At 39.9% G+C, this 24,379-nt stretch overlaps 1 protein-coding gene across 5 annotated transcripts in view; it reads right to left on the minus strand.

Annotated features, from left to right (window-relative positions):
* The window catches only part of MRPL39 (mitochondrial ribosomal protein L39), a 26,806-nt gene extending 2,892 nt beyond the window's left edge, over window positions 1-23,914 (minus strand). Inside the window, exons 1-12 of one of the 5 annotated variants that reach the window (XR_015167670.1) lie at window positions 23,836-23,914; window positions 22,867-23,073; window positions 20,953-21,092; window positions 19,164-19,263; window positions 17,709-17,776; window positions 14,835-14,947; window positions 13,492-13,557; window positions 12,422-12,575; window positions 10,448-10,495; window positions 8,246-8,315; window positions 7,853-7,967; window positions 1,756-1,806 (exon numbers count right to left, since the gene is read on the minus strand). Coding sequence is in view for 3 of the 5 variants with exons in the window: in XM_086412303.1 (XP_086268429.1) it covers window positions 1,768-1,806; window positions 7,853-7,967; window positions 8,269-8,315; window positions 10,448-10,495; window positions 12,422-12,575; window positions 13,492-13,557; window positions 14,835-14,947; window positions 17,709-17,776; window positions 19,164-19,263; window positions 20,953-21,092; window positions 22,867-23,073; window positions 23,836-23,899 (1,161 nt within the window). In the remaining 2 variants the exon portion in view is untranslated. Of the gene's footprint in view, window positions 1-1,755; window positions 1,807-7,852; window positions 7,968-8,190; window positions 8,316-10,447; window positions 10,496-12,421; window positions 12,576-13,491; window positions 13,558-14,834; window positions 14,948-17,708; window positions 17,777-19,163; window positions 19,264-20,952; window positions 21,093-22,866; window positions 23,074-23,835 lie in introns of those variants that run through there. The other 4 variants (XM_086412303.1, XR_015167669.1, XM_086412330.1 and 1 more) reach the window with 4 other exon arrangements.
* Between the last annotated feature and the right edge of the window lie 465 nt (window positions 23,915-24,379).

Here is a 24,379-nt window from a genome sequence, read left to right on the forward strand (position 1 = left end):
CAAGATAAACTTCTCCTCTTAACCCCTGGAGTGAACACTGGACTCCATGGAGCCCCTACATAGGTAGGTCGCACTGAAGGGTGTTTCTTGGGACTATTCATCTCATCTGCACTGCTTGGCTACAAGAGGAGTCCTTGTTTTGATTCCCAATTCTTCAGAACCCTGCTTGCTACCTACAGCCACCAAGACCCAGAGTGTTAAGGCCTGGGATACAGTAGCTAGTATTACCTTTCTGCTGTTATGATGAAACACTACAAACATCAAAAAGGCAGATTTTAAAACCATGCTGTGAAATGCTTCATTTGAAAAGCACTAGAGTAGATGAAACTAAGGGGAGTGACTTAATCTAAGCTTCAGCCTCATCAGTAAAATGACAACTACATTCATAAGGATAACAGGCTTAAATCAAAGTGTTTGTATGGTGTCTACTATGCATTAAGTGTTAAATAAACACTAGCTTTAAGACATTTAAATTTCAGTCTCTAAAGTGAGTGATCTACCATCACAGATCTCCCCAAGGACAGAGTAACTTCAGTTTAACTGTAACCTTATGATGAACACTCAGAGAACCTAGATACTGCAAGGGCCACTGGGTTTCCTCTTAGCCTAACCTCTTAGACTTCTAGTTCCTGATCTCCTGGTCTCAGATGGATCAGATCAATATAGTCAGTCATTTCAAAAATTCTTGGAGCATGAGTAAGACTGGGTGTGCATTTGAGTTGGAGGAAGGGTGTGTGTGTGTGTGTGTTAAAGTGGCAAACCAAACGTGGCTGAAGTAAAGGAGAGTTCTGGAAAAAGGAAGGCCAAGGGAAAAGGAACCCAATTTTGTACACAGAATAACTGAACTGAATGAAGCACTACATTATGCAGGACCTAATTTCTTATTTTAAAACACTGAAGTATGTCAAGAGGGTTGTCTAGGATCTGACTCTTTTCCAGAAACTTGCTAAAGACCAGTCCTTTCCTATTCACTGTTGGCAGCCAGATAGACCCATTAGATTAAAAATAAAGGGAAAAATGTAGACCAATTAAGGAGAAAAGTGAATGTGTGTTTTAACTAATCCAAGTCTTCAGTGTTAATCTTCAGCTGACTAACACATGCATGCGTGGTAAGTCGCTTCAGTCGTATCTGACTATTTGCAACCCTATGGACCAGTCCCCCAGGTTCTTCTGTCCATGAGATTTCTCCAGGCAAGAATACTGGAGTGGGTTGCCCTGCCTTCCTCCAGGGGATATTCCCGACCCAGGGATCAAATTCACGTCTCTTAACCTCTCCTGCATTTGCAGGCGGGTTCTTTACCACTAGCGCCACCTGGGTTAACACATATATATTCCTAACCATTTAAGTAACGATTTTGTTAGGTGCATTTCTCAACTATCATCCCAATGATGTCTTGTTCTTGGATGACTCTTCCACCCTGCTTTGCAAAGCTCAGGGGTTTGCTGGATCACCAGCACTTCACACACTGAATCCTAATTTGTTCTGGTGTGTGGATGACTGCACTAGAGGAAGCGGTACCCCTGATGGCCCATCTTCCATCCTGCATTTCCACATCCCACTCACTGTTTACTGACTTAATTACACCATCATTCCAAGTCCAACTGTGGAAACAGAAACTAGTGAAATACAATGAACATTTCACTTTATACTGATAGGCTCAAAGAGGTGATTTGCGGTAAATAAAAGTTCATTATAGCAAACAAATGACTGGGAAGTTCTATATGTAACTGAAGAGCTAGGGCAGTGATTCTTACCTGGGAAACTTATCAAGGGGCAGGTTCGCAGATGCACCCACCCACTCCCCACTAAAAAAAAAAAAAAAATATATATATATATATATATGTATGATTCTGTAATAAAACTAAGGAAACTACTTTTCTACCAAGCTAACCAAGTGATCCAGATACAAGTGGTTCATAAACTGACTCTAAAGAACAGTAGTTTCTATCCAGGAGTACTGTTGACATGCATGCATGCTAAGTCACATCAGTCATGTCCCACTCTTTGAGACCCTATGGACTATAGCCCACCAAGCTCCTCTGTCCATGGGACTCTCCAGGCAAGAATACTGGAATGGGCTGCCATACCCCTCTCCATGTGATCTTCCCAACCCAGGGATCGAACCCGTCTCTTATGTCTCTTGCGTTGGCAGGCAGGTTCTTTACCAGTTAGTGCCACCTGGGAAGCCCATTGTTGACATGGCAACTAGGAATGGTGGTCAGCAGAAATCCTGCAACATACAGGTGTAATGTCTGTTTACACACCATTCTCTGTGTAACCAGTTCTGCCATGAGGGCTCAGTGGTGAGATGTAGTTATCCTTGACCTCTTCGGGGGATAAGCAGCAATTAAATTTCAGGTCCCATTATTCTTCCCTGCTCAAAACACCCTAACCATCTCCAACAAACCCACCTGACTTGAAAGCTGCCCACTAAAACCAGCTGCCACCAACTGGAACCAGTCAGTGACCTTGTGTTGACACTATGTAGGCCTAACCGATCAGCTTAGAACAGTAGTTAGGAAGGGTCAAGAAGGGACTAGATGCCAGTTCCTGCCAAAAGGGTGGGCTGACTAAAGAAACAAGTGTGAAATGTCACTGCCATCCTATCTCACTCTCACACTCCTAGGCTGTCGAGGCTTCACCAACCTTCATACCCAGTCTCCACTTAGGAAAATCCTACCCTTTCCCAAATGCTGACAGCTCAGCAATTTCTGACCCGTTTGCCCATGCTGAGAACACAGGCAAAGAGCCCTGAAGAGGGCTGCACCCAAAAGGGATCCTTCTCCCGTTCCCCCCAAGCAGTCTGCAGCTCTCCTGTAAAGGAGTATCCCGCTGTGCCCTGCGTTGTCCTCACTGCGTACACACTGTCCTCTCCTCAAGATCGTGAGCTCCTGCAGGGAAGAAATATCACTGTAAACTTTTCTGTATTCCACTCAACCCAGGGCCTTGCTCACAGCTGCTTAAGTGGAATGGGAAAACGTATCCAAGTCTCCACTGACTCTGGAAATACAACTTGTTCTGATGCTGGAGACTGTCTGTACCTGGCATATCTGTATTCTCAGACCTGAGGGACTCTTTTTCAATAAACGTGCATGGGCTCAACTTGAGCACCAGTTTGGCTCTTCCTAAACTCTGCAGCTCAAGAGGGCAGTCTCCATATTCATTTTAAGAAATTCCATCACCAAAAGTATATATACAAAAATTTGTCCTTTTTCTCCCTCCAGGCAGGCTTGATGTAACACCCAACTTTGAGATCCCTTAGAAATAACATTGCAGGAGTAGCTTTCCCTAAAAATAAGTATTTTACCTTTAATATATTTATCAAATCTAAAATCTAACAATAATCTTCAAAAGGATGTTACCTATTAAAACTTAAAATACACATAACCCTTTGACCTAGAGGATTACCTATTAAGAATTTATATTATAGAACTACCAGCACATGTGGAGTAGCATATGTACAAGGTTATCAGTTGAAGCGTTATTTTAAAAGCAAAAATGTAAAGTCAACCATCAACAGGGTTCTAACTTAACAACGGTACACCTTTATTTAACACAAATGCAATATTTAGTACAAATAGAATTCTATAGGCTGAAAGAATGGAAACAGAATATGTAAATTCTAAAATAGGAAGAAAAGTCTATTCTCTGTGTCTGCTTCTCCATTGCTGCCCTGTAAATTCTTCAGTACCATTTCTCTAGATTCCATATATGTGCATAAGAATATGATATTTATCTTTCTCTAACTCACTTCACTCTGTATGATAGGTTCTAGGTTCACCCACCTCATGAGAACTCACTCAAATGCATTCCTTTTTATGGAATGAGTAATATGGAATATTACTCAGGAGGGAGGTTCAAAATGGGGAGGAATATATGTATACCTATGGCTGATTCATGTTGAGGTTTGACAGAAAACAACAAAATTTTGTAAAGCAATTATCCTTCAATAAAAAATAAATTTAAAAAAATAAAATAGGAAGAAAAGGAAACTGGATCAAAATCCAGTGTTTAGCAAGAAAGGAAAGAATGCAAAGTAGTAATCACAAGAAGGGTTATATGAATTAAAACATACTTCTTAAAAGACAGTAATTCCAAGACTGGATTTTAAAAGAAAGTTCAATGATTTTATGCTATTTATGAAAAACAGACTTAAAACATAACAACATTTTTTAAAAGTTGAAAAGGGACAGAAAAATGTATACTATGTAAACACTAATAAAAATGTAATGTGAAAATAGAACCAGATTAAAGAAAAAATAGATTGAGGAAACCAGATTAAGGGCAGAAAGCATTATTAGGGGTACAGAGGATCCTTATCTAGTGATAAAAAGGAAACAATTTGCCACCACATTATAACAATTCCAAACTGGAATACACAGTGCTAACAGTCTCTAAATAAAATAGGCAAATATAAAATGTCAAATCCACAATTGCTGTAGGAGAATGGATTTAAGAAGAAAAAAGATTCCTATATGCTTTTTTAAAGAGAAAACCTAAAACATAATGACATAAAAAGTTAAAAGGAATGAAAACTATTTACCACTAACCTAAAGAAGCTCATGTAGAAATATCTGTAGAAAAGCTGTTTTATCAGAAAAACAGCTTTTCACACTAGCCACTCAGAAGTTGACAAGCTGATCCAACAATCATGAAAATTTGGGGGAAAAAAAATAAGAAGAACTCACCATACCATAAATCAAAACATGTTACAAAGTTAGAATTAAAACACTGTGACAGTAGTACAGGGATAGACAAACGATCAGTGAGGACTCAGGCATGTAAAGGAATCTGATACATTACGTGGTAACCTCAGAAGATGAGGGAGGAAGTAATGATGTAGAATAACTGATGATCCATGTGGGGTTAGAAAGGATTCAAAATTAGATGCCTCCCCTCACTCTAAATGCAAAATTAAATGTAAAGCGTCTGCCTGCAATGCGGGACACCTGGGTTCGATCCCTGGGTCGGGAAGATCCCCTGGAGAAGGAAATGGCAACCCACTCCAGTACTCTTGCCTGGAAAATTCCATGGACGGAGGAGCCTGATAGGCTACAGTCCATGGGGTCGCAAACAGTCGGACGTGACTGAGCAACTTCACATTCACATTCATATATCAAATAAATGAAGCAATTAAATATGAAAAGCCTTTAAAATATTAAAAAATACCTTATAACCTTCTTATAAGAAGAATGCCTTATTAACTTCAAGTTAGGGGTGGCTTTTTTAAAATTTCCAAAACGCATATAAATCATAAAGGAAAAGATGAGTAATTCTGACCACGTAAGACATAGCATCAACAAAGTAAGTCAGACTAGAGAAGAGATTTGCAATGACAAAGGTTTAACTTTCTGAACGTATAAAAAAACTCCTATTAAAAGGACCAAGGATCCAATAAAAATAAATAAATTACATGGGTAAAGTCTGTAAACTGATAACTCAAAGAAGTCTTATTGGCTACGAAACAAATGAAGAGATGTTCATTGTCACTACATGCTCAGTATTAGATCATGTGTATCCACCTGACCAAATATTTGACTGTCTGACAATGACAAGTGTTTGTGAGGGAGTGGGGAAACAGGGACTATCAGACTGCTGATAGGGAGTAAACTGGTACCACTGCTGCAGTGGCTGACGTATTGAGTAGTTGAAGATTCACGTTCCACCCCAGATACTGTCAAATGTATACACAAAGAAACATAAGCAGAGTATTTTCTGCAGTACTATTTATAATACTAAAAACTCAAGACCATCCTCGATGGTCATCAATAAGAAAATGAATTAAGAAAATGAATTAATCATGGGATTAATCATACAGTGGGATACTACATACACCTACATGCATTAACCAGCTCAGCACACACACAAGCTCTACATGTATCAACATGTTAAATGTGAATACACAATGCTGAGCAATGGAAGCAAATTTCAAAAGAACATGAGTATCATGAAACCAATTATGTTCAGTATAACATACAAAGAATAATATACACTGCAAATCATGAATGGTAAGGATATGCACCAAAGGACAGGAGTTCTTAGAAAGAAATAATGTGAAGAAAATTTTCAATGGATAGGCAGCTTCTCCTTGATTTAAAAACAAAAGGATCTGATAAGAAAAAAGATTAATGATGGTTAATTTGAGTAGTGGCTATAGGTTAACATTCTTGGTTGCAAACAACAGGATCTATTCATTTAAGCAAAAAACAAATGGTTCACAAGGCTCAGGCTCAGAGACCAGGTTACAGGACCCAAAGAAATGCCCGCTGTCACAGCACAGGGCAGTTGCAGGGGGAAAACAACTAGGCTCAGCCCACCTCCCACCAGACGAGACCTCGGCCGCTGCTGTTGCCGCCACCTCGAAAGTCTGGTCACTGCCCCCCTGGGCGAAATGAAACTCACATGCCATTGTCTTCACAGCACTGCTTTCAAATTTCAGACAGGTGTGTCTAACCAGTGAGCCCAGGACACCTGTCCAGGCTCTTATTCCGAGGAAAGCTTAGAGATTAAGTTTTACTCTCCACTGGGTAAGACAGGATACATAAAGGGTGAAGTCCCCAAAGAGTGGATGTTCAAGAGGACGAGGTGCCCCAAAAGCATGAAAAATGGCCACCCAAATAAGGGTGTGTTAAATTATATTTTGTAACCTGAAAACATTTCACAATTTTTTAAAAGAATTCAAAGCATAAACCCACAAACAACAAAGGGTATGGGAGAGGAAAGCAGCAGCAGACAAGAAATCTCACCCAGTTGCTAAAAGATGGACAGTGAAGTGACCAGTTCAACGGTGGAGGATGTCACCACCCAGAATATGCGAGGGAGTCCAGCAGAAGAGGGAGCCGACCTGCCCAGCTGGCCAGAGAACCTCAAAGATGGTGGAAGACAGAAAAGGGACTGAAAAGAATGGGCTCAGCAAAAGCCTATATACAAAGGCCTGTATACAAACCAGTTGTTCTCTGCCCCCCACCCACTACTGCCAAATACAGCAAGGCCTGAGTCTAACATCGGTCCACAGGTAAAATATTGGCAGGATCTCATAAAATAAGTTAAAGAAGAGTCGAGAGAGAATCGGAAGAATCACCATAGAAACTAGTCACCAAAACTGACAAGTTCTTCATTTTAGCACTAGAAAACCCCCATCCTAACAGCCAGCTTCACCTACTCATCCTTAGAGAAGCCAAACCTCACCCATACCACAGCGCTACCACTCAATCTCCTTCCCTTAGCTGCATTCTCAATTAAAACTAACAACCAACAGTCACTAGATTTGGGGGTGGGGAATGGTTAGGGGGAACCCGAAACATGAAAGATTGAGATAAGCAAAAAATCTGACTCCAGAGGAAGGAGATCATTCACAGCCTAGGAAATAAAGGAACAAATGAATATATAACTCCATCAGTATCTTCTGAAAGATTCACAAATTCATATGCACCTGTTAAACACGAACAAGAGCACAGTACATAAGAGATAAGGCATGGGAGTGAAAGCACCTGGATCCAATTTCCAGCTTTGCTATTAATACTTGCCAGTTTCCAGTTTCCTCACTCGCAAACTGGAAACCTTATTAACAAGCTGTTCTGAAAATTAAATACGAGATTCCATACGAAAAGCTTAGCACAAGGACCGGTTTATGGGAAACACTCAGTTACTCAGTAGCAATTAATCTATCTATCCAAAAAACGCATGCCATTTTGCAAACATTTTACAAAGATGTTTACTGCATCACTGTTTAAAACAGTGAAAAATGGAAACTAGTAAGATCCTATTTATGTTTGTAAAAGATTAACTTTCTATCCGTGCATATATGTTTATGGGGCTTCCCTGGTGCTCAGCAGTGAAAAATCCACCTACCAATGCAGGATACGCAGGTTCAATCCCTGGGTCAGGAAGATCCCCTGAAGGATGGCAGGGCAACCCACTCCAGTATTCTTGCCTGGGAAATCCCGTAGACAGAGGAGCCTGGCAGCTACAGTCCATGGGGCCAGAAGAATCGGTTACGACTTAACAACTAAACAACAACATAGATGTTTATATATGTACAAAAAAGCCCTGCAAGTGGAAAACATGCCAAAATGTTGCATCCAGATAGAAGGGGCAGGCTTGTTTCTATGTAAAATTCTTATTGTTTTACCCTTCAGAGAAAGGAGACAGTAAACCAGTATAAACCTCAGGGAAAAAAAGACAGTTCATTTTATAAGCATGCACAAACACTACATAGAAAAGTTTTATTTTAATTTACTATACATATTTAAATTTGAGGAAGTTACTAGGTAGATGCACTCTTCTCTGTAGGCTTAGTTTGATCTTCAGTTACCTGTAAAAACATAAATAGCTTTATTTTTCTAATAAACACTTTTACCCTTCACTCGCCGTTTAAAATTACTGCAGTCTTTGTTTTTCAATAATCCTTTGCCTTTCTTTTTCAATAGTAATTATTATAGAAAGTTAAGTAGAAAGAGAAGAAAAGTTACACAACCAAGCTCCCAATATAAATTATCAAGTAAAGTAGAATTCCACTAAAAATATAATCTGAGGCATGTATCTAGGCTTCTCAAGTTTGTCATTGTATTTTTCATCTATAAAATGAAATCAACAAAGTATTTTAAATCAATCAATTTTGTTGAAAAAAATCAGTAATTCTATTTTGAACACAGTATACTACAGGTTTAGTAGAATAGATATCTGTATATTAATATTTGTTATATGTCACTCAGGAAACAGAGCTAAACAGCATTCCTCATAACCTTACAACCTGCTCTACTTCCTGTGTCATCTATCTCAGTGAAGGGCTCCACTCAGACACCTGAGCCAGGCATGAGAGAATCCATATTTCTCACCTGCATACGTGATCAACAGTCCTATTAATTCCACCTACATAACTCTCACAGCCATTCTCACTGCCCTGCTTGTACTTCAGGGTCTTGTTACCTATCTGCTACCCCTGAGAGGGCTGCTGACTTAAGTCACAGTTATCTTCCATGCTGGCCCCAGAATGAGTTTGTAAACAGGAAGAGTTTATCAATAGGTCACTTCCTTACTCAAATTCTCCAGTTACCTCCAATCATCTTATGGAGGGGCATGCAAATTCCACATCACAGAAGACAAACCCCTCATATTCTATTTCCAACAGACTCATCACCCATCCCACACGTGAGTGTGCATTCGGATTCCTCTCACATTCACCATGCATTCGATTCCACCAGCCTCTTAGACAAGCAGCTTCTGCTGGGATAAACCCATCTGCAAGCAAATCATCTGCCTGGCCCACTTCCATTCACCCTTTAAAACCAGTTTAAGAAATAATGATTGGGAACGCTCCTTAACCAACCAGTGGTTTGGCTTGGGTCCTTTTCTTTATGCCAGAGCCCCACATGTACACCTGAATTGTCTGCTTATAGGACTAGTTATTGGAGAAGGAAATGGCAACCGACTCCAGTGTTCTTGCCTGGAGAATCTCAGGGACGGGGGAGCCTGGTGGGCTGCCGTCCATGGGGTCGCAAGGTCAGACACGACTGAGGCGACTTAGCAGCTTTGCAGGACTAGTTATGCTGTTCAAGTAACTTCCTTGAGGAAAGCAAGTAGATCTTGTTCATTACTGCACCTACAGTCCCTGGCATATAACAAGGCTATGTAGTTAAATCAATGAACCATATGTTTAAGCTACTCCCTTTGTACAAGCAAAATAAGCAGTGGAAGAGGAAAGTGAACCAAAATAAATATTGTAAAAACAGCTACTCACTGATTTCCTCTAGACACTCCAGGCTACTATCTCTACTACTGCCTACATTTCTTATATATTTATTTCTTCTCTAGTATCTTAATCTAAAATGGTCACTGTTACCAACCAAAGAGACAAAGTTATTCCATCTATTCAAAAACACTTTCTTCTCATGAGAAAAAGAAAATTACATCTGTGCACAAGAACATTATGGCTAAGTGCCTAAATAGCAAACTCTACCTGTAAGGTCATTACTAAAGGCTAGCTGTACACATCATCATGCAAAATAATAAATATTTAACTGGGTAATGGTTTTTCAGGACATTTATATATTAAAGTGTCTACTGTCAAGGCAGCTTTAAAACATACCTGGAAAATCTTAAATATTCACTAAGTTCACAAGAAAATATAGCACAGACTTAATTAACACCATTACAGCCATAAAGAATTGTTATTGCTATACAACAGTAAGTTTTATTTTTCTTCAAGTTCCTACAGTATCACTGTCATATTATTAGCAAATAAAAACAGAATTGCCAAATAACAACTTTTCTTTTGCAAAAATACTAACGAGGTCAACAACCACAATACTGCTTTAGCTAATGAGACAACCAATTTCTTTCCTTTTCTTTTTCTTTATTATTTTGTTGTTGTAGTGGTGGTGGTTGCTTAATTTCAAGGAAAATTTCTTCATAGAAATGTACTCGCATGCTATCAAAAACACTTACCATTTTCCGAGACCTTTCCAATAATTTATTCCATATCGTAAAATGTGCCTTGAAAAGAAAAGATTTACTATGAATTAAATAAAGCAGCAAAGTTAAAATCAAAGAGGCTGAGTCTTTATATAGGTTTAAACAAAACAAATACAGAAAACAAATACATGGAAAGTTAGGCACTACTACTGAGGCTACGAGGTCACAAAAGTGAGTCTGAGTAGGGAAAAAGGCGCACGCTATACAGGACTGCTCTGCTTAGCATCTAAGAAAAGGAGACTTAGGACTGAGCATGCCACTCTTTGTCCTTCTTAATCAGCACCACCATAGAAAGCACTCCTTCTAATGGGAAGCAAAAGTCTCTCCCACTAACCCCTAATTCCTTCCTTAAATAGCCAATTTCAACATGCTACTGGTCATTGTTCAAATCATAAGTAATTACAAGGAAAGGTTCATTACGAATTCTTCTCAGTTCTCCATAATGAACTCTATTGTATGGGAAAAGGATCTTTAAAGGAATGGATATGTGTGTATGTATAACTGATACACTTTGCTATACAGCAGAAACTAACATGACACTGTAAATCAGCTATACTCTAATAAAAATTTAACACACACACACAAAGAATCAATTGCGACATCTCACATCAGAAGAGCAGACCTGGAAGATTTAGCAGATTACTCTACAGAACAAGTAAAAACTGACAAAGAGAACAGTAATGTTATAGAACCAATTTCCTTAAAAACTAACAATCATATGCAGCAGAGAATTTTCAGAATGCATGAATGAAAACTGCAAAGTGCAAAATGACCACATCAGTGTTTACAAAATCAGCTGAAGGTGATACTGAGGGATGTGGGTGGGTCAGGGACTATTTCAAACTGGATGAGCTGGTAAAATCTATGATAAAAGGTAAAATTACTAAATACGTACACATAAACCCTTCTGGAAAAAAGAGCAAAGAGTGGTATATTTAAAGGGAAAACCATACCTGGCTCAGGCAGAATGAGCTACAGTGAGAGACTTTACGGTTTGAGTGGAATATAATGTGTGCTGGAGAAAGTGGTATGAGATGAAGTCAGAGAAAGCAGGAATCGCACAATGTAGGGCTCTGTGAGACAGGGCGAAGGGTCGGCATTTGTTCATGAGAAGCCACTGCAAAGTTTGGGGCATAGGAATTACATGATCTGATGTGTATATTAAAAGGATCACTCTGGCTACTCATTAGAGAATATGCTTTGGAGGCAAGAATGAAAAGCAAAGGAGGAGAATGGGGAGAAAGAGGGACAGGATGTGGGGAGCAGTAGTAGATGCGCTGCTGGCAGTGGATGCACTCACGATATGTTTTTAAAGAGTCAACTTCCTGATGGATGGGAGGGGGCCTGGCTGTGAGGGAACCAGAGAACCAAGGGTTACCTCAAACAGCCAGGTAGCTGACAGTTCATTTACTGAAATGGAGAGAGCTAGGAAAGGAAGGCATGTGGAGAAAAAAAATCAAACACATAAAGGACACGTATGGTAAAAATTACAAAATGCTGATGAAGGAAGATTTAAATAAATGAAAAGATATACTATGTACCCCAAGACCCTGATGCTGGGAAAGACTGAGGGCAGGAGGAGAAGGGGGTGACACAGATCCTCAAAATTAGGGAGAATAGGCCAAATATAAGGCTACAGGGCACTCCAGAAGGTCCCATCAATACGTGCCCCACTGCTCCCCACTGCACCCTCTTCTAAATGAATTTAAAACATTAAAAATACTATCTCAATTTGAGTTAATTTTTTCAACTAATATTTCTTTCGTAAATTATCTGTTTACATCCTGGCTAAAATTCTTTTTAATCATAAACCCAAGCTGACAAAATATTAGTGTTACACAATTTAATGAAAATTAAAATACATGTCCTTCCAATTGGTATAAAAATCAAGACTGGAATCACACTCACAACCAAACTGAATAACCTGAAATTTTTGGCTTTACTTACTCTTAAGTGCACAGGTAGAGAGAGACCCTGGAATCTTCGTACAAGACTCGACTGGGTGGCTTGAAGATTGTGAACCGCTGACACTTCATACTGGAAACAAATACTTGTTCTTGGAATAAGAGGGCCCTCACTCACATCAATGAAGTCACCAAATCTGATTTGATTTTAAAAATAAACAAATTAGATCATAAAATCACATCACTTACAATAGTTGAAAAAAAAAAAAAAGTTTATCCATTCTATTTGCTGCTACATCCCTGATCAAGAACAATGCCTATGGATCAATTTGGTTTGGAGTAAACCATGACACAGCCATCTCAAGTGAAGAGACTAAAATTTTGAAAATTAAAATTGGTGAAACTTTTTTTTCCTACAATTTTGAAGATTTTTAAGATCACTGAACATATTATGCCATCAAATGGATCCAATGTCTAAATCTGATAACCTATAACCTTGTAACAACTAATGCAACAGAATTTTGAGTTTTAGTATGTAGGCCAGGTAGTGCCCTAAGAGCAACTTCCTAGAGGAAAAAAGTTGAGTCTGAGTCAAGAAAACATTAAGTTGAAAAAACAGATACAGACCAAGAAGCCATTTTTGCTAATGCCCTGTCTTACCTCTCTCATCTGTGCATCAGAAAGCACACTGTGATATGACTTCCTTACATGTAACACAAGTAGTAACTAATTAGTCAGTAATCACATTTCTATATACACATATGAACACAGACTTCATATGAATTATGATCAATTCATGATTTATGATCAATAATAAAGAATATTTCACCCATTTTCAAAATTAACTCTAAAAATTACATTTTTTAACAATGCTTTCCAACTCGTAAAATACAAATATAAAAGTAAAAAACAACAAAATGAGGAACAGAAACCGCAACCCTTCCTGAAGATAACAGAGCTTCCAATCACCACCATATCAAAAAACTAAACAAAGCAACAGAAAATAAGATAAAAGAACAACAAATAAAGGTACAAACTATACTAGTCAGGTAACAATAAAACTAAACCTTCCATTCAATTAGCATAGACGTCAATTTTTTAATCTTTATTTACCTGTGTAGCTTGACTATTCTCTCAGGGTTCTGAGATGCCTTCTCTTCTATGAAATCTACTTTGTACCTAAAGAGCAGCAAAAAAAAAGAAAGTTTTAATTCTAAATGTACAAAAAGGTGTTTAAAGCCACTTCCCTCTCTCTTCCTCTTCAGCCAAAGTGCTTGAAAGGGAGGGTTAGACTAGGCGCCTCCCCCTCCCGCCTCCCTTTCACATCTCACCTCTTTCGGTCTGGCCACAGCCTCACAACTCCACCATACCGTTCTCCCAGTACCCACAGGTGCCTCCTTGGTGCCAGGCTAGGTCCTCATTTCCACTGCTCACCTCCACTTCTGAAGGCTTCTCTTGGTACTGTGACTCTCTGGTCACCCTTCTCTCCCTGCCCTGCAAGTTCTGTCCCTCAGCTCTCTTCACTCAAAGCGTCCTCTCTGGGCTGGTCCCCTGGTGTGCACAGCCGTAACTGCCACTCTGTGCTTTTCTCTTCTACACCTCTGCTTCTCATCCACATACTGCTCCTGAGCCCTGAACTGTATAAGCAAAACACCTGGACTTCACCAGGGTGTTCGACAAGCATCTTACATCCCCAAATACTCAAACTGAACAAAACGTACCACGTCTTCTCACCAAACTCATTCCTGAATCCCCTAGCTTAGTAAATGACAACATCAACCACCGACATGTCTAAGTGAAAAAATTCTGAGATGTCCCTTTCTAACGGATTCTAGTTAAGATTAATACTACAATTTAGTTTATGTTCTCATAATTAGTAGAAGACAAATTGGAGGTTTTCTGAGTGAGAAAGGGAATTGAGAAGCCAGGCACAATTAAAAATGTTGGCAAAGAAAATCCATCAAATGAATAATTCCCACAGGGAAGACTAAGATCTGGCCATGTGAACGTTCTCCTTCAGCTGTTAGCCGCTTCTGAACAGCTGGCATTCGCTGTCTTACCCTTTTCATTTGACAAGTGGAAAGATGGGAAGGAAAGGTTGCCAAATGCAATACAGCTTAAATAAATTTAAGTTTAAATTCAAAATAATACAGTGTAACACAGGCTACCCCCTTCACAATGAAAGGAAACAAGGGGAACACACCGCGATGGTAACATAAAGAGAAGAACTGGCAAAAAAAAAAAAAAAAGACAGGAGAACAAAGGAAGAAAAGAATCAGAAGCTGGGGAGGGGGTCACTTCTTCTCAGGGAAATAATAAGCTGAACAAATGTAAAAGCTAAAAAGTAAAAGGTGTCCTATGTACATCAAATATCAAAGTTCTTAAAGAGCTGAATTTTCTTCATTATATACAACTTTGAGAGGTTAAATTTTGTTTTAGAGGAAGCCAACACTTACTTATTGTGCTGAAATATTTCTAATGCCACTTTTGCTTCAACTTCCAGTGTTTCAAATGGAAGATCTTTATAAATTAAAGCACGAGCATCTTTTGTGAAAGAACGCAGGTTCTCCTTAAAAATGGAGAACAGAAAGTATTAATGAAAGAAAAGTACTAATCTTTTGTAACAATTTACTTAAAAACATTTCTCTATAAGGCAGATAAAATTGCATGCTTAATATTATAAATCCAACTGCAACAAAAAGCAAAAGCCAACTGGCTAGGAAAGGAAGCATTAATTTGCAACAACTGAATACTTGAACCATGAGATGTATGATTAGCAATTTCTCCCAACTCTACAAACTATAAAACTTATAATTAACTTGTAACTAAATATCAGCCTGTATTAGAAATAATTATTAAGGATAATTCTACAAAGAAATTTTAATGAACATTTCATTTATATAGCCTCGTCAATGTTTATTAAAGTAATGGTGCAAGAAGTAGAAATGCTAATAAGTAAATAGTAAGATACAAAAATTTGTTTACACTCTGAGTAAAACTAAGTTCTTTAATTAAATCCATGAGGAAAAACATTGTTTATGTGATTCAGAAAGTTTCAGTAGTAAATGTCATCACTGGCCATGTCCAAAACATAGCATAAAATTCAATGCTAGAAACTTGTTTAATGTAAATGTCTATTTAATACAATCGAAATGATTAATAACACATTAACAATGTTTATGAGATTTTTAATAAAAACTATAATTGAGTTTTCACACTATAAATCATTACTAATAAAAGATCAAGCACTATTACGCAAATAATTTTTGTAATAAAATTCTTTCCATAAACCTCCTATTAGACTGTTTTGAATGAAATGACTCTTCTCATTCTTAAAGAGATAATTTCCTGCAAATACACATTCATGGTTTAATATAGCTGTTACTTGAATGTAACTCTCCCCCACTTTCTCAAAGCCTTCCGCCAAACCCCACAGTGCCTCCGATGAACTAGTACATTTCTTTTTTAACATTTTATCTTGGAAAAAAAAGGAAAAAAGTAGCAGCAAGTTTCACAGACAATGAGAGTTAAATTTTGACCGCCTTAGTTTTTACTTAACTTCAGTTAAGGAAGAATCTTGACAGACTTGGAAAAAAGAAATATACTGACACGAGTCCACAGATGAAGAAGAAACCGTTCTTACCCTTCCCTGACCCTCTCCCCTCTCTCCCAGCACCTTTCTTCCCTCTCTCTTTCTTCCTTCCTGTTTCCCTCCTCTCTCCCTTCTGATTTTAAGCAATAAGGGCAAGATTATTTAAGAAATAACTTTTAAAGCCAACACTTGGAGTCAGCAACTCTGAAATTCTTGCTTTTAGAAACTATTTCACTAAATGTAAGATGCACCACTGAGAAAAGACATTACCAGTGATAATCATAAGATGCTATCTACTGTTAAGTCACATTTGCTCCAGAGAATTACAGAGTGAAAAAAGTCAATCCCCCAATGTTACATACTGAACTTCCATTTACATAACATTCTTGAATTGATAAGATTATACAAACAGAGAACAGATAAGTGGTTGCCACAGTTTAAGGATGGGGAGGACAGAGACTAAAGAGAAATTCTGGCAGTGACAGAAATGTTCTGTGTCTTGGCTCTATTGGTGCCAATATCCTGGTTGTGGTCACATGGTATTGTGGTCTACAAGATGACAGACTGGGGAAGAGAGAGTAAAGGGAACATGGAACCTCCATATATTATTACCTACAACTCCACTGCTGCTGTGCTTAGTCGCTCAGTCATGTCCGACTCCTTGTGACTCCATGGACTGTAGCCCACCAGGCTCCTCTGTCCATGGGGATTCTCCAGGCAAGAATACTGGAGTGGGTTGCCAGGCCCTGCTCCAGGGGATCCTTCCAACCCAGGGATCGAATCTAGGTGTCCCACATTGCAGGCGGATTCTTTACTGTCTGAGCGCCCAGGGAAGCCCAAGAACACCAGCATGGGTAGCCTATCCCTTCTCCAGGGGAACTTTCCCACCAAGAAATTGAACCAGGGTCTCCTGCATTGCTTTGCCTTTACCAGCTGAGCTACCAGGCAACTCCACAGGTATCTATAATTTTCTTCAACTAAAAAAGTTTAAGAAACGTTATAGAAACAAACAAAAGACATATTTGTTTCAGAGATATTAAAGTGTGAAAAAAATTGACATAGTGAAATTGATAAAGTGGTACACTACACTGCCTCCCGTTTTCTGACTTCCAAACTCCCAATGTAGGACATACAGTCTTGCTTAATTAGGCATCTGTCCGTTCTCCCCAGTCATAACTAAGTCACTGGGTTTAACTTTCAAAAGCCATCGGCACCGCCAGCATCTGACGCAGATCCACTTTTGTTAGCCAGGCTCCTGCTGGTACCCGAGTCCCAGAGCAACAAGGCACTGTTGCCCTCATTAAGAAGGCAGACCATTCCAGGACAGGCTAGTCTGTTGCTGTGTAGTCTGCTGCTTTTTGGGTTAGCTTTCTCAAAGTCTGATGTTTTTTAATTCACACCCCCTCCCCAACCACCACCACCACTCTCAATGTAATCCTTGTTTATTGGAAGGACTCGGCATGCAATAGGCTTTAACCGGTTTAGGGTAGTGATTTTCAAAGTGTGCTCTGGGGATCCAAGAGAGTTAAGCTTCTGTGTTTTATATTCTGGGCACCACACTGCAGTGAATACCCTCAACCATATAGCTCTGTCTTAAATACACTAAAAAAAAAAAAAGACTGAATGACTGATTCTTTTAAATATTCTCAACACGGAGTATCATTCAACAATACTAACACAGGAATCATTCTAACAAAGAAAGGCACAGACTCTAATACTCTAAAGAGAGCAGGCTTACTTTTGTTGGCATCCACTCATCAAGTCTCTTATCCAAAACAACGTCATAGCAGAAGGCTCCAGCGATTACTGTAAATCCAACCAAAATAAAAAAGCAAAGTTAAATCTGTTACAGTATGAAGTTACTAACTTAACACAAATGAATATTTAGACCCTAAAGTGAAGAGTGAACAATCTCTCCCAACACTACAAATTATAAAACTGTTACCATTACTCCAGCTGCCTGTTAGACCTCTACCAACTCTGACATCGAATTATCGCACCTGTTTGTTAACCCAACATCACCAGGATTTTTTAACCATTCACATTTTCTTCAGGTATATTATCACCACAGAGATTTCTCTGATGACCAAAACAGTTACTAGACATAAAAATTCCTAAAGAATAAAATATTTAACAAGTAGGTGAATAACTAAATGGACATGAAATGTTTAATTTTTTAGTATCTTCTAATAAAGATTAGTTTTTTGTTGTTTTTTCTTAGAATCATTTATTGCCAAATCAAATACTTCTTAGCATATAAACTTCTACCTTTAAAGAAAAATACAAATGTGATCCTACTACATACACTGCTGTAAAATCCTGGTTTTAGAAAGAATATGAACTCTTCCACCTTTCAAAAATGGTGTTCCTCTCCAGTGTGAGGGCCATTCCTGGTGAAATGGTGCCACCTAAACAGAGTTTTAGAAGTCTATTTATACTCACATCTCCTCCTCCACACATTGTTCAGAAATAAATACTTTAAATGATAATAAATAAATATTGACACAGTATAGTACCATGAAATGTATATTCAAGAGAAACAATCTCCTCTAGTTCTGTTAATAATTGACTTCTAATAATTAAATGGAATATGACAACAATAAGATGAATTCTGTTATCCATAATGAATGGAATGTATGTATGATGGTAATTTACATTAGATTAAATTAGAAAAAATCAAAGTGTCAGTTGCTCAATCATGTCCGACTCTGTGACCCTATGAAATGTGGCCAACCAGGCTCCTCTGTCCGTGGAATTCTCCAGGCAAGAATACTGGAGTAGGTTGCCATTTCCTTCTCCAGAGGATCTTCCCGACCCAGGAATCAAACCTGGGTCTCCTGCACTGCAGGAGGATTATCATCTGAGCCACCAGGGAATCCCAGATTAAATGAGAAGTAAGTTCTATAAAACGGGCTTCCCTGGTGGCTCCCCTGATGGCTCAGAGGTAAAAGCCTCTGCCTGCAATGCAGGAGACCCAGGTTTGACCCCTGGGTCAGGAAGATCCCCTGGGAAAGGAAACGGCAACCCACTCCAGTACTCTTGCCTGAAAAATTCCATGGGCTACAATCCACGGGGTCACAAAGAGTCAGACACGACTAAGCATCACTTTCTATACGACATCAAACATACATACCAAAATATTCAGATACACAAAGTAGACCTGTATGTTTATTTGCTTCTATGTATACATCACCTGGAACTTCTGGGGCTCTGACCAAATGGACCACATATTCCTCTTTGAATGCCCTCTCTATCACACAGCCCATTATCATGGCACAAGAACGCCAATAAGCCTAGAAAAATAAAATATACACAAACATAATAAATACTAAGATTTACTGTTTCTTCAAAATAACCATCACAGAGTCAGAAAGAGAAACACCAGTACTGCAGCCCACCTGCCCGTCTGAAGCTCTGCACTGGCACTACTATAAGCGGGCACGTGACTTTCCTAAGCTCTTCCCACCTGAGGACCAGAGTGGGCTCACAGACTCCAGAATGTGTTCTACACAATCACAGAGATACACTAAAACAGACACAAATTCAGGCCTTGAAGGCCAACAAGATGCACTTTTTCATCTACCTGAGTTTATTGTTTCTAATGTCTGAGGAATTCAGAATCAATGCCTAGGTTCAAATCCAGGCTCAGCCACTTCCTAAACTGGTAACCTTGGTCAAGCTATTGCATCTCTCTTTGCCTCAGTTTATTTATCTGTAAAATGGGGATAACAGTACATTTTATGGGATTTTTTTTTTAAATGAGGATTAAATGAGTTAATACCTGTGAATCACCTAAAACAGGGTCTGATAGACAATAAATGTTTGATGTTAGCTACTTTAATTATCATGTTTATCATTTCCTTCTTTAAATTTCATTTCAACAAATACTTATTAAACACCTACTGTATGTAAGTCAAGGACAAGATCCAATAAGGGTCATGATCCCTGTCTTTACAGAGCCAAGAATCCAAAGCATTCAACAGCTCATATTACAAGGGAAAATCAAAATATTGTGTCGAGAGACACTACACAAATGTTTTGAGACCCAGAAGAGGGATTCATCTGACAAGAAGACACTGAGAAGGTTCCACAGAGCAGATTACATTTCAACTTAACTATAAAAGATAAACAGGATTTTAACAGGGAGGAAAGAGAATACTCAAAGCAAGGAGGACAACAGAGCAGAAACCATTATTGACCAAGTCCTCCAGTGTGGCTGGAGCAGAGAGGAAGTGGAAAGATGCTGTGAAAACTAAAGTTCAAAGAGCAGGTGGGGGTCAGAGAAGGGTCCATGCAAGGCCAGGAAAGTTACATGAAAGGTTATCATGTAGGCAAGTACTTTAGGGATTAGTCACATCATCCAACAAAATTTTTGCAAGACTATTAAGGAAGACTTTCAGATAAAAAAGGGAGGGAGGGAGAGAAGTTAAAAAGTTATTGAAATAATATAGAACAGATGGTCAAAGGCAAGAAAGAAATTACTACAATATACAGGGTGATTAATAAAGGTAAGCTGAACAAAGATATTAATGTGAAAGACACATCATATAGTTTTCTCAAACCAAAATACAGACATGAATGCCACTGAGGATTTTTGAACTATGAAAATGTCTTATCTACCAATTAAAACCCTGATTAGTACAGTACAACATTTGACTTTGGCCATATTTGTATCACTCCACAGGGGCTTCCCCAGTGGTTTAGCAGTAAAGAATCCGCCAGCAAGGCAAGATATTTGGGTTTGATCCCTGGGTCAGGAAGATGCCCTGGAGAAGGGCATGGCAACCCATTCCACTACACTTGCTTGGAAAATCCTGTGGACAGAGGAGTCTGGTGGGCTACAGTCCATGGGGTCACAAAGAGTCGGACAGAACTGAAGCAACATAGCACAGCACAAGCACACTCCAAAGTAAACAGATTTTAATAAAAGGGGGAAGAAAAACTGGGGGGAAGAGGAAAAAAGAATGCAGAGGCAGAAATACCTTATTGACTTCTCCTGGATCATCATCTTTGAAAGTTAGAAATTTAATTTCACAGGACTTGGTCAAAGGTTTATACATGTCCCAAGGCTGTCCGTCCACAAGAGCCAGAATAGACTTCCTGCAGTACCATTCACTTAAATCTAGGAATTTAGAACAGATTGAAGATTTAACTCTAACAAAACCCAAGTGAAAAGTTCCATGTTTAAGTGCTACATTAAGAAATAAAAAGACAGAAAGGCAAGATTTGGAAAGCTGTCTTTTATGAGGGGGAAAAAAATATTTGTGGCTAATAAAAAATAACTTCCAACACATTCAGTGTATTGTTAATTAACAAAATTACCCAAACAAATATCATTAAGGCTAAGTCTAACGTGAAATTAATCTGTTAATTAAGTAATAAAATAATCTGCCAAGAGCTACACTTAAATATTCAGACAGCAGCATCATGGATATATCTGGATATATGCACACACAACTTAGAAGGGAAAATATAAAAATATACATCCACAGTAAGTCTGTTCTAGAGGGGTTTGGGGCCTTCCTTCCAAATCATCTCTTACTTCCCTAACATGGACTCTTAAGTTAAATATAATAGTTATCAGTTTTTAGTAATCAGTATGAATTCACACATAAGCAGATCAGCTCTGGTCTGTTATATGACTCCAGAATGCAACTTCATCCCTGATTAGATGTTTTTTGAGTACAAAGATATTCACAGAAGTGGTCCAACCATAGGGTCTAAATAAGCTCCCTAAGACAGGGATCATGCCTATTTTTGCTCACTCAATTTATCTAGAGCCTTATTCAGGCCTGAAATATAACAGGTAGTCAATAAAGAAAAAAAAAAAAAAAGATTAAGAAAAAAAAAACAGGTACGGAACGACTGACAGTATGAGAGAGAAGCAAGTCTGAGGGCAGAGGTTATGCTGGGCGTGTTCAGAGGCTCCATCTCTACACGTGAAATGTGTAAAACCGCTTAAGGGCCTTGTCTTAGCCTCCTCTGTATTCCTAACACCTACCCTACAGCAGAGGTTCAAGAAATGCTCCCCAAACAAGGAAGCAACTGTAAGTACTAATTCAAGTGCCAAAGTAAGGCAAGACTGAGAGTACACACTCTGTAAGTCACCTTAAGCTTTTAACTAACGTTAATTACTCAAATGGAATCATCACTAAGTTTTCCAAAAGCCTGAACAATGCAGCTAGCTAGTCACATTCGAATGAGCACGCAAAACTTAAAAATCGACTTTTTGTTCTTTCGGAATTTAAACATTACCAGTTCTATCAAAGTTACCACAGAAGAATTTTGATCGAAAATAATACAGAGGCCCTGCTCCCTTCATTTCCAAACCAGATCACACACAAGGCATTATTATCTTCTTTAATACATGAACATAGGATGTATTTTTACCCCAATCACACTCACGCCATGCACTCACACATTTACTACAAATAAAAACACAACACACACACAAGGCAAGCAGTGAGCAGATAAAAGGGTTAAGTTAGATATAAAAGAGCAGGAAAGGAAAAGAAGGCCAAAAAAATAGCTGATCATCTGAGGGCAGGCAGTCCCTCTGTCTCAAAACCTTCTAACGGGACTCAATGGGGACTACCCCCATTACACCAAGAGTGTCTCAAAAAAGGGCAAGCACAAGAGTAGTTACACTTTCAGGTCTGCCACTACGACAGCACTCTAAACTCAGCCAGATTCAAGCAAGTCCCAGGACAACCTGTGTATTACAATACCCACCTTACCCGACCCCTAGTATTCTCAACAGCTAAGTCAACAGTGAACACACAGTAACATGCTAGATACTGGGCAGTTCAGGGAGCAATTACAACATCTTGCCTCCTCTGCACCGGTTTTTCCCCTTATTTAAAACCATCAAAATGGGACCATGATCCATTACTTACGCATGGCACAGCTATAAGGAGTGGAAACGTTTTTATTCAACACAAAGATAGTGCCAGGGTCAGTTTTACCAACGTGTTTCACTTCAATCTTCTCAGTTCGGGGAGTTAGCGACAGCTGCCTGTTTTTCTCTTTGTTAAAGAGATCATTCTGCATTTCTATCAGTTCGGTCGGTGACAGCTGAGAGGCAGGTGATGTGACCACAGACCCTGTGGGAAAGTTACAATAAATGTGAATACTGACAAAAGAGATGAACATTCGCAGCCGCCCTGTTCCATTCCCGCCTTCGCCCTCCAGCCGGGAAAGAACAGGAGGCAACGGAGTTTTCAACGCTATTCGCCGAAATGAGCTCAGAGGTCCACTTTCTAGCATTAACTAAAACGCCAACGGAAGAGAATCGCAGCCTGCCCGGATCCGCGCCTTTACTTCCACTTTGCTTTGACCATCAGATCTCCACTTCTCACCAGTTTGCTCCGTCGAATTTCAATCTGTGCTTTACAAACAATAAGGAGCAAGAAAAAGGTAACTAGGAAGTGGAGTCAAAAACCAGACCAGTCAAGGCAAAGTTGAGCAAAGTTTGTCGCTTTGAAAAGGTCTTGGGGACAAGAAAGCTCCAAGAGACTGAAGGTCCCACGCCAAATCGCTCCGTATCTAGAGGGAGAAAGGCTGTTGCTGTTTTTTTCCGAAACCCCAAATCAGAGGATTTAGCAAGGCGTGCACGAGTTCAATGGGAAAACAAGGACACTTATGCACCAGGATGTGGTCTCCCTCTCAGGGGGCGCCCCAAGCTTCTCCCGCGGCCTTTCCCTTCAGCTCCCCGAGATTTGGACCCCAAGGCCGGGAGAGGCGGCAGATTTAAACACCCGCCTCCGCCCCGCGGGACTCCCCCTCTAGGACCCGCTTGGGCCCAGTCTGAACAAACACCGTCCTCTAAGCCTCCCTTCTCGTCCCCAAGGCCGCTGATAACTCACTCCAGGCAGCCCCGCCGCTGGGGGCGGCCCGCCAGAGCCTCAGCCCCCGGACCACCACCGCCATTGCCTCCTCCGCGGCGGTAGGAACCTCCGCGCGCAGGTCCTTCCCCGTCCTCTTCTCCGGAAACTCCGAGCGCGCATTCTGGGTTCCGCCCGACAGTTTCGTTCCGGGCCCGGCTCTCGGACGGCACCCGCCGCTAGGGGGCGCGCTCAAGCCTCGCTGAGAGTCAGTGGCCGGAGGTCCGGCATCTGGATCCGGGTTTGTTCCGGGAGCGCGGAGGGTGATCGGGGGACTTGGGCTCCCAAGGCGGGACAAGCGTCTCCTTTGGAGCCGCAGAGCCCGACACGTGCTGCCACCCTCCGTCCGCTGCGGGTTCGAGCCTGGCTGGCTGGCGAAACCCTTAGTGCTCACAAAACATGTTTCTGAAGAGAAAAATCGAGGAAAGGTGGCTTCTGTTTTCTCTTACTTTCATGCAGCCCGGCCGACCACGCCAATGGCATCCTCTGCTGTGGCTTAACTCTCGGTTTTGCAAGGCTTAGTTTT

This window comes from Bos grunniens, chromosome 1 (genome assembly GCF_055505025.1).
Source record: "Bos grunniens cultivar Pamir isolate PY7600 chromosome 1, Bosgru_T2T1.0, whole genome shotgun sequence".
In the NCBI taxonomy this organism is placed as follows: Eukaryota; Metazoa; Chordata; class Mammalia; order Artiodactyla; family Bovidae; genus Bos; species Bos grunniens.